The sequence below is a fragment of the Squalius cephalus genome, assembly GCF_949319135.1.
Source record: "Squalius cephalus genome assembly, chromosome: 11".
In the NCBI taxonomy this organism is placed as follows: Eukaryota; Metazoa; Chordata; class Actinopteri; order Cypriniformes; family Leuciscidae; genus Squalius; species Squalius cephalus.
The window spans coordinates 27,616,492-27,631,381 of NC_137132.1; the positions used below are offsets into that span (position 1 = coordinate 27,616,492).

Genomic DNA, 14,890 nt, shown 5'->3' on the forward strand with positions numbered 1-14,890 from the left:
AAATGCTGTAATCTGCCGCCAGGCCAGTAGATGGCGATGTCACTTTGTAAAGAAACACTACGCTACAATAGTAAACAAAACACAAAATTCGTGTTTTTTTTACTTTACACAAAGATGAAAATGGTATCGTTTAGTCAAAAGTGTGCATTTTCAGGCACCCAAAACACCATTGTCGTGTAAAGACCCAAAAAGTTTTTCGTTTTTAGTTTAAACAGTAAACGGCCCCTTATTCCAAGACAAGGAAAATTTGTCAATATATATACTAATATACATTTATATAAGTGCTGTCAAATTGATTAATCGTGATTAATTCCATCTAACATAAGTTTATTAGTGTGTATGTATATATGTATACATAAATAAATAAAGTAAACAATAGGAAAAAAAACTAATTTCCTTTTTTTTTTTTTTTTTTTGATACAACATTACGTTTTATTATGTATGGAAAGCACATACTCTCTTTTCTCCCGCTTTCTCTCCAACTCAAACGCACACACATAAAGTACGGACACTCGCACAGAAACGTGTTGTCAGCACTGCTCTGACGATTTTATCAGACAAATAGTTCAGAAACTTAAAAGCTTCATGATATTTCTCACTAGCGAGGTAATGCTGCTGTTCTTGAAGCAAACAAACTTACAGATTCGCTATTAGAAACGCAGCTTCTGAACACTATTGAGAGACGCACAGACGGGTAATTTATACATGCTTGATCTCTCTCTTTCTCTCTCCGTCCCTCCAATAACTGCATTAATAACAGCCATAGTCTGCTATCAATGGCTCAAGTCTCCGTTATAGCTCTAAAATTACGTTTTGGAATTAGCAACGGAGGCTTGGGATGAGATGCATAAGAAATTAGTCCTACACACAAGAGCATTTTGAAGATAAAAACCTGACAAATGTCTACATCATCTGAACAATGGTTTGATGTGTGCTAACCGTATTACAAGCAGAATAATTGACTCCGGCCTGTTGAATTATTGAAAAATAATGCATTATTTTTCTAACAATTCAATGGCCTGTCATCAGTTATTCCTATATATAATATAATGTTATAATGTATATGGATCAATTTATAAAAGAAAAATAAAATATAAATTGTATTTGTTGTTTAATACATTTTATTTATTTATTTATTTATTTATTCATTCAATCATTTTTTTTTTAAAAAAAGGACAAAGAAAAAGATAATCTCAGAGATCATCAAAAAAAAAAGTAGCCAAGAAGATACAAATCATCTGCAGTGTCACTGTGTTAACCCAGCTATGATGAAAGACAGCAAATCATTTCTGGATTGAAGTACAGGAATGCAGATCACACAGCTGCCTGTCTTAAACAATGCATATGGAACTCCATACGGGCACTGACAAATCTGTTCAGATCTCAGATGAGGAGCGAATCCTGTGAGGAAATCTACGAGTTGCTGAGCCTCTGACCTTAGACCTCTGACACGAGGCCACACCGGCTGGGAAACACTTTGGTGCACTAAGTGCTACCCCTGTCATTCCCAGAGATTCTTCCAAGCAGAAAACTTCAGTGACTTGTCAGCCTTACTAAGAAACAACCAAGCTAGGTTCGAGAGATTTCTCAGGACATCTTCAGAACAAGTGTTGTCACTGGGAAAGAATGTCTCGCGGAGGGCCATCTGGGCTGCAACCGGGATACGGTTCAACCACAGATTCACATTAACAACATCAACACAAAACATGCTTTTAATCAATGCTGAGAGATTTTAAAGGATGAAAAAAGGAAACCCGTGGAAAGGTGAGGCACAACAGAGCTGCACAATTCTCAGACAAACAATATAAATGTAAAAATACATCCGACAGGAAAGCGCACAGAAAATGGAAGTCTAGAATTGCATGAAAACAGCATAAAGAGGACATTCTCTTCATTCATTGCAAACCTTGTGTTGTGCTTTCAAAACTAGGGGTAGATGGGCTGGGGGGGGGGGCGAGCTGAACAAATCTGTTTCTGTTTTGCCATTCAGAGAGGCCCTCCATGCAGAACCCTGCCACGACTGACATTACAAAAAAAAAGACAGACGGCGAAATGAGGGAAGTGCAAAAGAACGTGAGAGCTTTGCATTTCACCGCAATTGTAAGACACAAAAGCTTGGCTAACGGGTAAACAGGCTGTTGCGTTTCCGCGCGCCTGCGTGGGATGAATCCCCTTTAGCACCCAGTATCTGTTCAGGAGACAGAGGCTAGCATCTCATTGTGCCGAGATCGATTTATTTATTATTTAGTGGTGAAGATCGCAAATAAAAGTGTGCAATATGTATTTGTATTTCACCATTTTGTATTAGTAAAACAACCAGATTAAACAGGACATGTGGATCCACATGCTGACATTGAGCCTCCCTTTCCGTATCTAATTTGCACAGTGCCATGCATGAGTGCACCAGAAGTAACAGGCCGACAGGATCCAGATACATTAACAAAGAAACAATGGTCTTTTGGATAACTATGGGACTTTTCAGCTTGTCCCAATCTCTAACTAGCCTCATCAGAAAGAAGAACGTCCCTCTTCTCTCCGTGTATCCTTTATGCAGACTGGCAAGAACAAGACGCATTGTGTTTTCATGCTTAATTGGCTTAATTGGTTTACTGGTTGGAGAGGCTTAAATGAAAGGAGAAGCTGTCTAAAAGAAACTGAGCCAAGTAGAGTCTTTGTCTTTGGCTTCCATGTGCCCTCCCCACCTTCACAACGGGGGATTCGACCAATCGGTGCCTCGCAAGCTGTTGGACAAGACCCTCACCAGCAGTCCTGCTGAATTATTAACACAGCCCCACAGAGCAGAGCGAGAACAAACCTGGGGAAGTTTATACTACACTGCAGCAAGGACAACTGGCTATTCCTCAATCAGAGCTTATATATCCTGAGTAATGATTAGAAGATGACCGTGTGGAAAGAACAAGTGGCAATTTTGCTGATTGTTCCCACATTACCCTTGACACAAACACTGTCTTACAGCACCACCAAAATGGAATTAACTGCCAATCTCTGGGACAAAAGGGAGAATGTTATTGCATATAAGAGGTGTGCATCTAAAGTTTGGTTGCTACTTGCTAAAAGTTGTGACACACGACAGTTGCCTACATTAGTTTTCCGGCTTGCAAAAAACCCAAGAAACCAAGATGCTGCATTAAATTCAGCACCAGAAAATTGATTCTCAAATGGAGTCTAAAATATTAATTCTAACAGAGTGAAGCTAGTAGAAACAAATAGATTGAAAACCCTGCACTTCGTTTTGATTTGATTGATTTAGGAATGCACATGGAGCTTTTTCTGATTTAGAGAGAAATAGACATATTCTTGAGCATTTACTTTCCAAATCACACTGATGTACAAAAACATCTGCGCCTGCATGTGTAATTTCATATAGATCTCTCAGGTGGATTTATTTGCACCACAAATGGGAGGATTTACAATATGTTTGACACTGTCTAACACCTGGAACTCACATGTGAGACGGATCTCTGCAGTAATGGCCAAAAAAAAAAAAAAAAGGTTACTTTTCACCTCATTCTCCTTCCCACACACTCCAACGTTCAACTCCCCCAAACTTCTTATGTTCCATCTCTCACGTCCTCTGGTTTTAAAAACTTGTCCTTCTGACAGAAACACCGCAAGGGTTCTTTCTGTCTTCCTGCTGCTGTCAGCTGCCAAAACACGCAGGTTGCAGCGATGAGCACTATAAATATGATCTACGGCTTATGCAGTGCCACTGACCTCACAACACGCGCCAAAGGAGTGAGGGGGAGCAGGTGCCATGCAGATTTATGACACTCAGCGAGAACTTTCACCCTCCGCATACTCTCATGCCCCAGCGAGCAGAGAGTCCGGCCCGTGATGGCGGAACACATTCACTCCTCCGTGACAAAACAGCATGTGGGAGAAATACAGCGTGAATGTGAAAATGTGCAATTGTTTGGATGCACTTTCATAACTTTGCCTGTGGCAACTGGCACTGCTGAAATTTCTCCAGCCACCCCCTTGTTTGGAAAGTTTTGGAGAGTTTTAAAGTGCTGTTGTTGATTTTGTCATATTCAAATAAATTTATGGAGGTTGTAATTTCTGTGGAAATTGCATTTGAAATATAGCATCCCTACCGAATGTCCAGTCAGATGCGAATCAGAATTTGTCTAGTTACATTTCAGCATTTCTGAATATGCTGGTTTGGAACCAACACACGTTTTTTTTTTTTTTTTTTTTTTTTTTATCTGCCAATCAGGTAGAAACTCATTTGACAGTCATGAGGGGACCATATGGACCTCCAGACTCAACACAAAAAGGGGGGGTGTTGAACTTTCTTTTTCATCTCGTCTTTTCCCTTCAGGAAAGTGCAGGCCACTTATGACTAAAGCTTAAAAACGACTTTGGAATTTTGAAGGCTATTTAATTTTGTGTACCAAATGGCGCTTAGCTGGCACTTGGGCAACAACAAAACCAGTTTGTATTCCTTCACCCATACTAATCTCAGTGGCAATAATAAACAAATTTAAATTCTTTATCCTGTTCCAAACAGACGTGTTGCAGAATAATAAGAACCTCGGCACCACCAGCTTCTTATCTCCAACTAGTCCTCTCCTTTCATTCTCCAGAGCACTCCAGTCACTCTTGACAGAATTAGCCTGGTTCAGCATTGAGAGTTTTGCCTGATGGCCCTATTTCCTAGGACGGAGGGCGAGTTAAGCTCCGGGATTTGTGATGAAAAGAGATTGGATGGGGTAAAACGAATATAAGAAGTGCCCACATCCTCTCGCTCTTGTGGAGAAACCCCTCTGGTTGACTGCGGTGGAGTAATTACATCTCAAGTGGGATCGGACCTAAAGGAAGGACCTGCATTTACCATGTTTTCCACCCTGGGGAGAAGCAAGCGCTTTGTGGGGAATATGCTTTGTGGATAAGCTCCATTGTAAGAGTGCTTCTGTTCCACGAGGGGTGGAAAATTTTAACCCTGAACGTGTGGGAGATTTGCATTCACACATCCCTGAGGCAGAAACCACGGCCACTAATAATACAGGGCATTAGGAAGGCAGTCATACTAATGATTGTGAGGTCAGGTCTTTAGGCCTCAGCCGGACCCTGTAATGAGGATCCACTGGAGACGGGACTAATAGAATATTCAGTCTTTGGCCCCGTTTACACCTGGTATTAAGATGCGATTTGGTTGATCTGATCTCAAGTTGATGAGGGAGATATTCCCATTTACACCTGGTGTTTTAGTCTCTTCTGTCCACTTTTGACCACTTCTGTCCTGATTTCTATGGGCGGGTAAATCTATAGGCTTTTTCAGATCTTTCAAACTAATGGATGAAATAAGCTCATGCAATTTACATTTAAACACGACCGGAGACTATGGAAAAACACATGGAGAGCAGCAGCTTTAGTTTCTTCTCAGCCGCAAGACCACGCTGAACGCTGTGAGTGCGTGTTAGAAATCAGGAATGCTGAGAGAACATTGTGCTTGGTATGTGTTTTTGTCTTCAAACCAATAGGCAGAGTCAGTCTTTTGTCGCTGTTCGAACACATTTGACCATACAAGCGTCTACGCCACGAAAGCAATCCAGTCCAATTGGTTTTCGACTACCTCCAGAAGTGGTCGAAAGTGGACAAGCTCAAAACAATATAGACACCATTTACACCTGTATTTAGTGTCGTCCACCAAAACGCATCTTAATACAAAGAGTAAACAGGGCCAAAGACTGTCACACCCAGACAACCAGGTGCATATGGAACCTCCAGACATCAAGTTTTACGTAGCATGTTGGACCCTAACAGAATGCGCAGCGTTGTTGCAACAAGATGCATGAAGACTATGCATCACAAACGGATGAAACACTTAATCATACCACTTAATACATAGCTAATCATTCTATTTCAAATATTCAATCTACGATAAGGGCAAGAAGTACAGAACACTTTCATGGCATACAGTACATTTAAAATGCCACAGATTTCTGGACAAGCATTTGCTGTGTTGACCTTCAATTTTCCTACTTCCCTGCAGTCTCTCTTCAAAAGAGTTGAAATAAATAGCCTGTCAGTGCTTACACAAGAGATCTCTTTGCCTTCAATTTGTATAAGGAAACAGTTCTAAAAAATAAAGACAATGTAATACATCTTTGATGCTAATTTTTTGAAGGGCTTTTGAGACAAAAAATCACCACCATTCCTTGCACAATAACAGTCTACAAAGATTACAGACCTGTTCCAAATCCTTTTGAGCTGCTTCGTTGAATAATACTTACATAGACAGCTGCTTTCAATGGCAGCATACTAACTGAAATGGAACATCATAAGTGACTGATCTAGAAAAGTCTATAGAAACTATTTTGGGTAAAACTTTTAAACTATTACTGCTACAATCCAGTATTGAAAGAATTACATTAATAATGTAAAGTTTTACATGTAGTTTTTTGTTGTTATTAAGGGATTGCAGTTACCAGTACAGACATATTTGAAGCTGCCTTAAAAAATTGGACCAAAGAAGGTATCTTAAGAGGTAGAACGATTAAGTTCACTACCTTTGTCACTGCCTTTTGAAATGCTTTAAAAGGAACACGCCTTGTGACAAAATAACGCCAACATTTTCCTATTTACATGTTGTGATTTGTATAGTAACAGCGTGTACAAATAACAAGGTCACATGAAAGACAGCCATCTTCTAACTGTAAACATACTGGGAACTATATTCTCAGAAGGCGAAGCACTGCTACTTCTGCGGAGTGATTTACTCCAACTCTGAGCGAACTCTCTGCGCCTCACCACAGGGCTTCTCAGGTGCTGCGAGCAAATCACTCCGCCCAAGTAGCAGTGCTTCGCCTTCTGAGAATATAGTTCCCAGTATGTTTACAGTTAGAAGATGGCTGTCTTTCATGTGACCTTGTTATTTGTAGGCTACACGCTGTGACTATACACATCACAACATGTAAAAAGGAAAATGTTGGCGTTATTTTGTCACTTATTGGGAGCAGTATGCTAGCTGGAGCCTTTTACCTCCAGTCTTTGTGCTAAGCTAGGCTAGCGGTGGGTGCGTCAGACAGAGTTCTGGCACGCACGGAGATGAAAAGGGTATGTATGGACTTATCTAATTCTGGGGGATACGGTGAATAAGCTAAAGTCCCAAAAAGTTGGCGTGTTCCTTTAAATGCATCATACACTACCATTAAAAAAAAAGAAAGAAAAAAAAAGAAAGAAATGAATACTTTTATTCAGCAAGGACACATTAAATTGATCAAAAGCGCAGTTGTTTTGAACTTTCTACTCATCAAAAAATTATTTCTGAAGGATCATGTGACACTGAAGACTTGAGTTATGATGCTGAAAATTCAGCTTTGTCATCACAGAAATGAGTAATATAGAATATAGTAATATAGAAATAAGTAATATTGCAGAATATTAAAACAGCCTTGGTGAGCATAAAATACTTTTTTTTAAAAACATCTTAAAAATCTTACTGACCTTAAACTTTTGAACAGTAGTGTATGGAGAAGGGTAGGTTCTGACACAGAGCTACAGTAATATCTACAAAGAGCTCTCAAAATGTTTGCTGAAAGTAGCAGAATAAAAAAAAAGAGTGTTGACAATACGTAACATTATAAATGCTCTAACACTATAAAACTCTATCATGAGTTTAAAAGACCAAGCCAATGAAAGAACTAAAGTGTAAAAAAAAAATGTCTGCAACAATACTTAGTATCTTTTTTCTACCATAGTGAGGCAGGCAATAACTATCATCTTAACTGTATCTCTGTCCTTGTGAGATTCTGACAGCGAGATCTCTCTTGAGGCTGTAGTGTCATTCTCTATGCTCTCTACCAGCTATTCTCATCTTCCACTGGATCACCCACGTAGTCAGAGCCGCCTTTTCAGTTATCGACTTGTTTCTCCAGTGAAGGTCAAAAATGTTAGCAAGCTTTCACCAAACATAACACCACACACATTGCAGGAGATTCTCCGCTCCAGCCCCCTGGGCCCCTAAGAAGGTGAACTATATTTCCACTTAAGCAAAAAGGGTCAGGGATCTTCTCTCGCCGATTGACTCATCTCATCTGAGTGCATTTAATCTGGAAATTGAGGTTCTGGCTGCCTCCATTCCTTTAAGTCACAAGTGTCAGAACATTCATGGCTTATCTCCCGAAAGTAACATGGAAAGGGTGTCCAATCTCCCCAGCTTGACTTAAGTAACATTTGTAAAGAATATAAACTGTTTATAAATGGGAAAACCTCACTCAATACAGATGCACTGACAGACTTAAGGTGAAGGTTATGCAAAACCATCCATGGAAATCCAGGCGGAATAAAACTCTCTACAGAAGGATCTGCAATGATTGGATCAGAAACAGGTCATATCTGCATAAAAACTTGTCATGTTATCACCTGGCAACCCCTGCGTTTTCATGCAAAAAAGTAGTAAAAAAGTCAAAAGCTCAAGGAAGAGATGAAATGACACACAATAAAGCAAACATGTTATCTAAATAATAGATTTGAGAGAAGTTCTTCTGTGGTAAATATAAAGCAGTATTTTTAGGATTAAAAATAAATAGCAGTACCTGTGTAGCCCAGAGAGTTGTCATCATCATGTTCTGCAGTGGGGGCTTCTGTGGCCCTATTGCTAGTCCCCTCCTGAGTCCCCGTGTCTGTTGGAAGTAACACAGACTCTGAGTCTTCGTGCAAAGAGTATTGGGCCAACGGCATCATGGTAGCGCCCCAGTATCCCTGATACCAACAGATAAGCAGTACTAGGCTCTGCAGACAGTGACTTTTAAAAAGTCTCTGTCTGCAATTGCAACCTCCAAACTGCATAATCATCATATCACGAAATCGCTTCAAACTTCCCCAAAACACCATATATAGAAGCTCCAAGGTGTTAATCAATTGTTAGCCATTAATCCATTGGAGAATCCCAAGAGTGCAAGTCCTAAATATGGTGTTTTCCTTCTCTTCACAGGCCTAAAGAGGTGCAGTTAGCCCTGAACGTCTACGTGTATGTCTGAGGACTCTTGCAGCAGACGGTCCTATAGAAGCTCATGGGCAGAACTAGGACGAACCAATTGCAAATACACACACAAAGTCACTGACACACACCCTATTTAGCTCTACATACAGTCATTGACTGAACTAATTCCCCAATCAGCGCATGTCGCTTTTCTGGAAGATGGACTGACAGCCCTCCTCTACGCCGGGTTTAGAAAGGGAGGACCGGGCAGGGGGTGTGGCAGATACCCCCCCATCATGGCGAAGTGTGGGATAAATCAGACTGGGGCCATGCCCACTTCCATTGTTGGGCACTGACAGGGGGTTAATTTGGGATGAGGGGAGGTGAAGGGGCCTGTTTAATATAAAGGGGGTCAGAATGGGCCAGATGACTGGGAAGCATCCTGTCAGGACCGTCATGGACCGTGAATGAAGATTGGCATCATTTACGGAGATAAAAAAAGCAGACAGGCAAAACAAAAGGAAGTCATTGGAGAGCACTTAGGGCTCTGCGAAGTGTGACCACTGTCTGTCCTTTCGTTCACCCTGTCGCTAGAGCTCGTGCTGCTGTTTCGACATTTTAAAGTCATAATTGAGTGCTTGAATGAATTTCAGGAGAGGTTAAATGTCTATTTTATGACTTGGGCCACACTAGCCAGCACATGACACTTTTAGCCTGCTATATGCTGAGTCGGCCGTTTCTCAACAAACACCTCGCTGAGTACGTTCGCAAAATCTCAAGGTTGAGACCGTCAGGAGACTGTTGGCTATCTGAGCTTGTGTTGGAATCATTCAAGCAGTCAAAATACAACATTTTTGCACTTTGCACAGATTCATAAGATCAAGTTCACAAACACTTAACATCAAGCATGCAAACACATATGAGTCTGTCTGTTTGTGTATAGACACCATATTGGCATTACCATAGTTTCACCATTGTAAAAACCCCATTGTCTTTTTTTGAAGCATATACAAGTATCTTTTTGTGCACACAGTTTACAGTTTTAAACAACCAAATGTACAGTACATTTTTGAGAAACATTTAACTAACCCTACACAGAATTAACGCAACCCACAGAATTCCGAAAAATTTGATCAACCGTCCTTCACAAAATTCTACATGACTACACACAAATTTCAATGCAGTAAAATCTAATTTACATCAACACATCAAATATTTTAGATAATTTGCTAATACTTTCAGCTAACAATGTGCTCCCACTTGCATTTTACAGTTATTTACACAAATGTTGTTCTAAATGTCTTCAACAATCTGAATATTTACAGCAAACTTCACCTCTAAAAAATATGCGATTTAAAAATACAAACCTATGAAATGTCTCAATTTAATTTAGTTAAATGTAAAAAAAATATATATAATATTAATAATAGTTTCTAAATTTAAACCATGTTTTCACCTATTCCACAAATTTCCTCCTGTTTAAAAATATGAGAAAAAGCTTATGAGATTGTATGTGGGCCAGTATATAACTACCAAACAAATTCTCAGCTCAAAGACATATTTCACAAAGACATTGACCAAAAACTGACATAGAAAGCTCAAACATATTTGTACAAAGAAGCACAGATATTGTATATACCCAAGGAGAACCAATGCATGAATATTCTAGTTCCAAAACTGTACTGACAACTGAAAGTATAATAGGTTTTATTGTGGGCTTAGAGAGTGAATACTTCACGACTCATTAACAGGTGGTGTGCCCAGATGCCCTGGAAGACACACAAGCAAAAACCTGGTGCTCCCTCAAATTCAAATGGCCCTGATCCACACAATCCAATCCAAAATGCCCTGCCTCCCCTGATGACTAATTAAACAGAACCTTATGCGACTAGCTGACATGTCTACATGGGCACATTATGAGGATGTTCCCCATGCACCCCATGCACCCTGGCTCTGCCCTCATTTTCACAAACACAGCCTGCGTTCTCGAATTCTGGCTTTATTGATTTAAGGAGAAGGTGATGTACTAGCTCAATAACAGTGGACCCAGACAACCCACATAAACACAACCGCAACAATTGGATTTGTTCATCTTAATGGCTTTGAAAATCAAGGCCATTTGTTGGGTTAGCCATCAGTCGGTTAATTATTTTTGAAGGCAGGAGAGGGCAAATGAACTATAAAGAAAAATGAGTTACCATGTTAATCGGTACACTTTAACACCTCTATTTTGATAGCAATTTCTCATTTTTTGGTTCAGCCAAAAGGCCCTGACTTATGAAAGGGGTGTAATTAAGTCAAACGACCGAACTAGGCTGGACACAAATGAATATACGCAGGAAGAAAGAAATATGTGAATGGTGCACCCAGACTGCAAATTACCAAAGATTATGTTGAAAGATCGTGTGGAAGGACACAGCTGCTGGTCTGCAGAAAAGAGGAAGAGAGCACATTTTCTCTTTGAAGCCACACACACACACAGAACATGATTATAACATCCAGAATGTACCCACTCTTCTGAAAATAACATTAGATCAAGCTGAAAACCGCTTTAATGATCAGTTAAAACCTTAAATTAATAGCATTGCTTTATGCCTGAAACAGTAATACTATCAACCAGCTTGTGCCAGCAACAATCCAACAGTGCCTATCTAAAACCAGTTAAGATCAACAATACAACAGTTTAACTGGTGCAAAATGCTCTAATCTGTTTTTTAGAGGTAAAAACAAATTTACACGACACTCTTTTCAACTAAAAAAAGAAAACTTTTGGTGTATTTTGGCCGGCCATTTACACGACAGTGCCGTTTTGGGGGCCTGAAAAGCAAACTTTTGAAAATGGGTTTCAAAGAGCAAGTTTTTGAAAAGGATACAGTTATCATCTCCGTGTAAACTGCAAAAACGGGAATCTTTTAAACCAGTGACGTCATGTGCATGCATGTGACGTGTTCAGTCTATAGTCAAATATGGATGAACCTAACCACTGGGTTACATTTTTTTATTTAATTTAATTTCCAAATTTGGGTGGAAACAACCCAGCATTTTATAGAGTGAACTGGCATGGCAGCAGAATACAGCTTTTTTAAGTTGTTTTCGCGGATCCGTGTACACGGGGATCGTTTTGACAATGTTGTCGTCTGTATGGGAACATGCAAAGGAAAAACTTTTCCGTTTTTAGTACATTGTTGTCATGGAATGGTGTTGTCAAAAGTACCGACTTCGGTACCAAGTCGGTACTGAAATTTTTAAAATGTGACAATACCAGCATTTCCCTCATTTTGAGCACTGTTGAACGGATTCTTAAACACCTCTGATTGGCCAATGCATTCACACGCTCAACATATGTCTGTGATTGGCTATAATGATCAACACTTCAAAAACATGTTGTAAATAGACATCGTTGACGTTGAGTGCTTACACAGATACACATGGGAGCATTTGAAAGCAGGCATCAATCACCGGATCCCTAATATATCCGCTGATAGACGGATCTGCTGATAGACACCTGCTTTCAAACACTCTCGTGTGTATCTGTGTAAGCGCTCGGTGAAGACAACATGTTTTTGAAGCGTTAATCATAGTAGCCAATCACAGACATATGTTGAACGCATCAACACAATGGCCAATCAGAGGTGTTTAAGAATCCATACAACTACGCACAAAATGCTAGAGGGAAATACTGGTATCGTCACATTTTATTTATTTTAGTACCGTCTTGGTACCGAAGTCGGTACTTTTGACAACACTATCATGGAATGCAACAAGTTGTTTGTAGTGAATTTTAGGGTAGGTTTACAAGTCTTCTGAAGCCATACGATATCTTTACAGTATATGAAGAACAGAGTACTTGAACCACAAGAACTTGAGGTTTTAATAGCTGAAAATGATTCCTCTCCATGAACGCACACACTCATCTCATTCAAAAGATACATCCAAACATTAGCATTACACAATTGGTCACGAGACACACGAGAGCAAATGCAACTTTACAATCTAGGCTGACATAACACTTCTTCTGGCGGCAATGTTTGTGCAAAGGATCTGAGCTTGATGGTGGATGGAGACGGTGATTGCCTGTCTTTGGCCCTGTTCCTCACACAAATCAATTGTTTGGCCTCGGGACATTTGGAATATTTGTACTTTTGGATAAATTGTGCCTGTAGCAATATATCTGCCTGTTATATCCTGTTTTATATTATATAATACACAAATGGGTAGGTCTAGGGGTGGGGTTGGGTTACATGCTCAAACATGTCTCAATAGTACAAATAAAAAAGTGAAATAAATGTAAATAAAACCATGCTGGCTGATTAAATTGAAAATCACACCCCAATATATCTGTCAAGATGGCAAATTTATACCCCAATGTATATTTTCATCATGATGATGAAATTCCAATGCCCATCGTGTCTGTGTATGATGCCAAAGGTTTCTCATTGAAAGCAATGGAGTACCCTGCACATTGAAAAATGACGCTAAAGAGGTACCCTGTGCATTTAAATGGGACGCCTATGGGTCCTGACCAAGTGTCAATATGTGACTAGTTGGGATTGAGAATGTGTTGCAAACTCATAAATTGGGTAAGAATTATCAACAAATATCATGGTATTTGTTCAAATACTCAAATTACACATTAGGGTTTATTTATAGAGTTAGGAGTTTGTTCAAATCCTTAACTCTATGTATGAGCAACTATAATAGTGATATAATAGTGAGAGCCTTAGCAAAGCACTGGTAATACCAGATCGAGTTGAGACAGCAGCCCATCAGTGGATATCATCAGGGCTCCAGCCGGACCACACCAGGGGCCGTGGTTCTCTGTGGGTCTGATTAACTCCCATATTATTGAAAATTACCAAGGGAGGGATTATGCAGATGAGGGTATTGAGGTCCACACAGTGGGCACTGGGCAGGAAAGCAAGCATCATAATGAGAGACCAGAGGAGGTTTTCCTTCTGTAAGGGACGTATACAGACAGGGAATGGGGGAGAGGTGGTTAGGGGAAATTAAAGGGTGGTTTCAGAGAGCTTAGGAGAACCAGACCGTCTGGCATCTAGATATTAAATAAAGTTGTGGCCATAGACATATCTATAGTGCTCCTGAGGTTGTTAGTATTGGCCCGCATTTTATTGCTTTTAGCTTATGAATTTTTTATGTAATTCTTAGTTACGTTTCAGTTAAAGTTTCAACCATGAAAGTCTCAAATATCTCCTAAAATGCCTTAAGAGAAATATAAATAGAAACAATTGACATACAATAACAGTAAACGGCTGAAAATCAGAATAAATTTTTTTTTTTTTGTAAATTTTGAAATCAAACTTTGCTATAATGGCAAATCAATCACAGTTTGATATAAACAGATGAAAAGTGAAACTTTCTCTGAAGTTGGAAAAAACGAGAAGCAGGAACGTTAAGCAAGAAGTTTCCATTTGTTCTCTTCTTAATCTCATTGGTGTATTAGAGAAGCAATTGAGATATTAAAAAGATCTCATTTGTGACTTTTTTTTTTTTATCCTACAGGGAAGGAAATTAAACAAGCAAATGTGTGCATATACAGTATATTCTCGCAAACAGCAATCTCAAAAATATATATATATATATATATATATATATATATAAATAAAACAGGCTTTGTACAGATTTAATTTTGTTTTGGCAAGTATTTAATTACTTTACCCAGAGAAAAACATTGGATTATGCAATAGACATTATACATCTCAGTGCCTTCACACAGTTAATTAATCAAAATTAATAAAAAATTGCCCGATCGGTGGCTGATACAGTGGTGCATCTCTAATAAAAAGTCATTAAAATGTAACTTAAATGCAATATCCACTTGAAGTCGTCTTGCAGTTGAGTATTGGAAATCCCAAGCATATTCAAAAGCTCAATGACAGTCAATGGTACAAGTCAATGACATTCACTCACCATTACGTTTGATAG

The 14,890-nt window shown here is 39.3% G+C and overlaps 1 protein-coding gene across 3 annotated transcripts in view; it reads right to left on the reverse strand.

The window, feature by feature from the left end:
• Window positions 1-14,890, reverse strand: part of robo1 (roundabout, axon guidance receptor, homolog 1) — a 285,299-nt gene that overhangs the window by 174,744 nt on the left and 95,665 nt on the right. For 2 of the 3 annotated variants that reach the window (XM_079886416.1, XM_079886417.1), the window contains exon 3: window positions 8,562-8,648. The exons of the other annotated variant lie outside the window; for it this stretch is intronic. In XM_079886416.1, coding sequence (XP_079742542.1) covers window positions 8,562-8,648 — 87 coding nt within the window. The remainder of the gene's footprint in view (window positions 1-8,561; window positions 8,649-14,890) is intronic. 3 annotated transcript variants of the gene reach the window in all.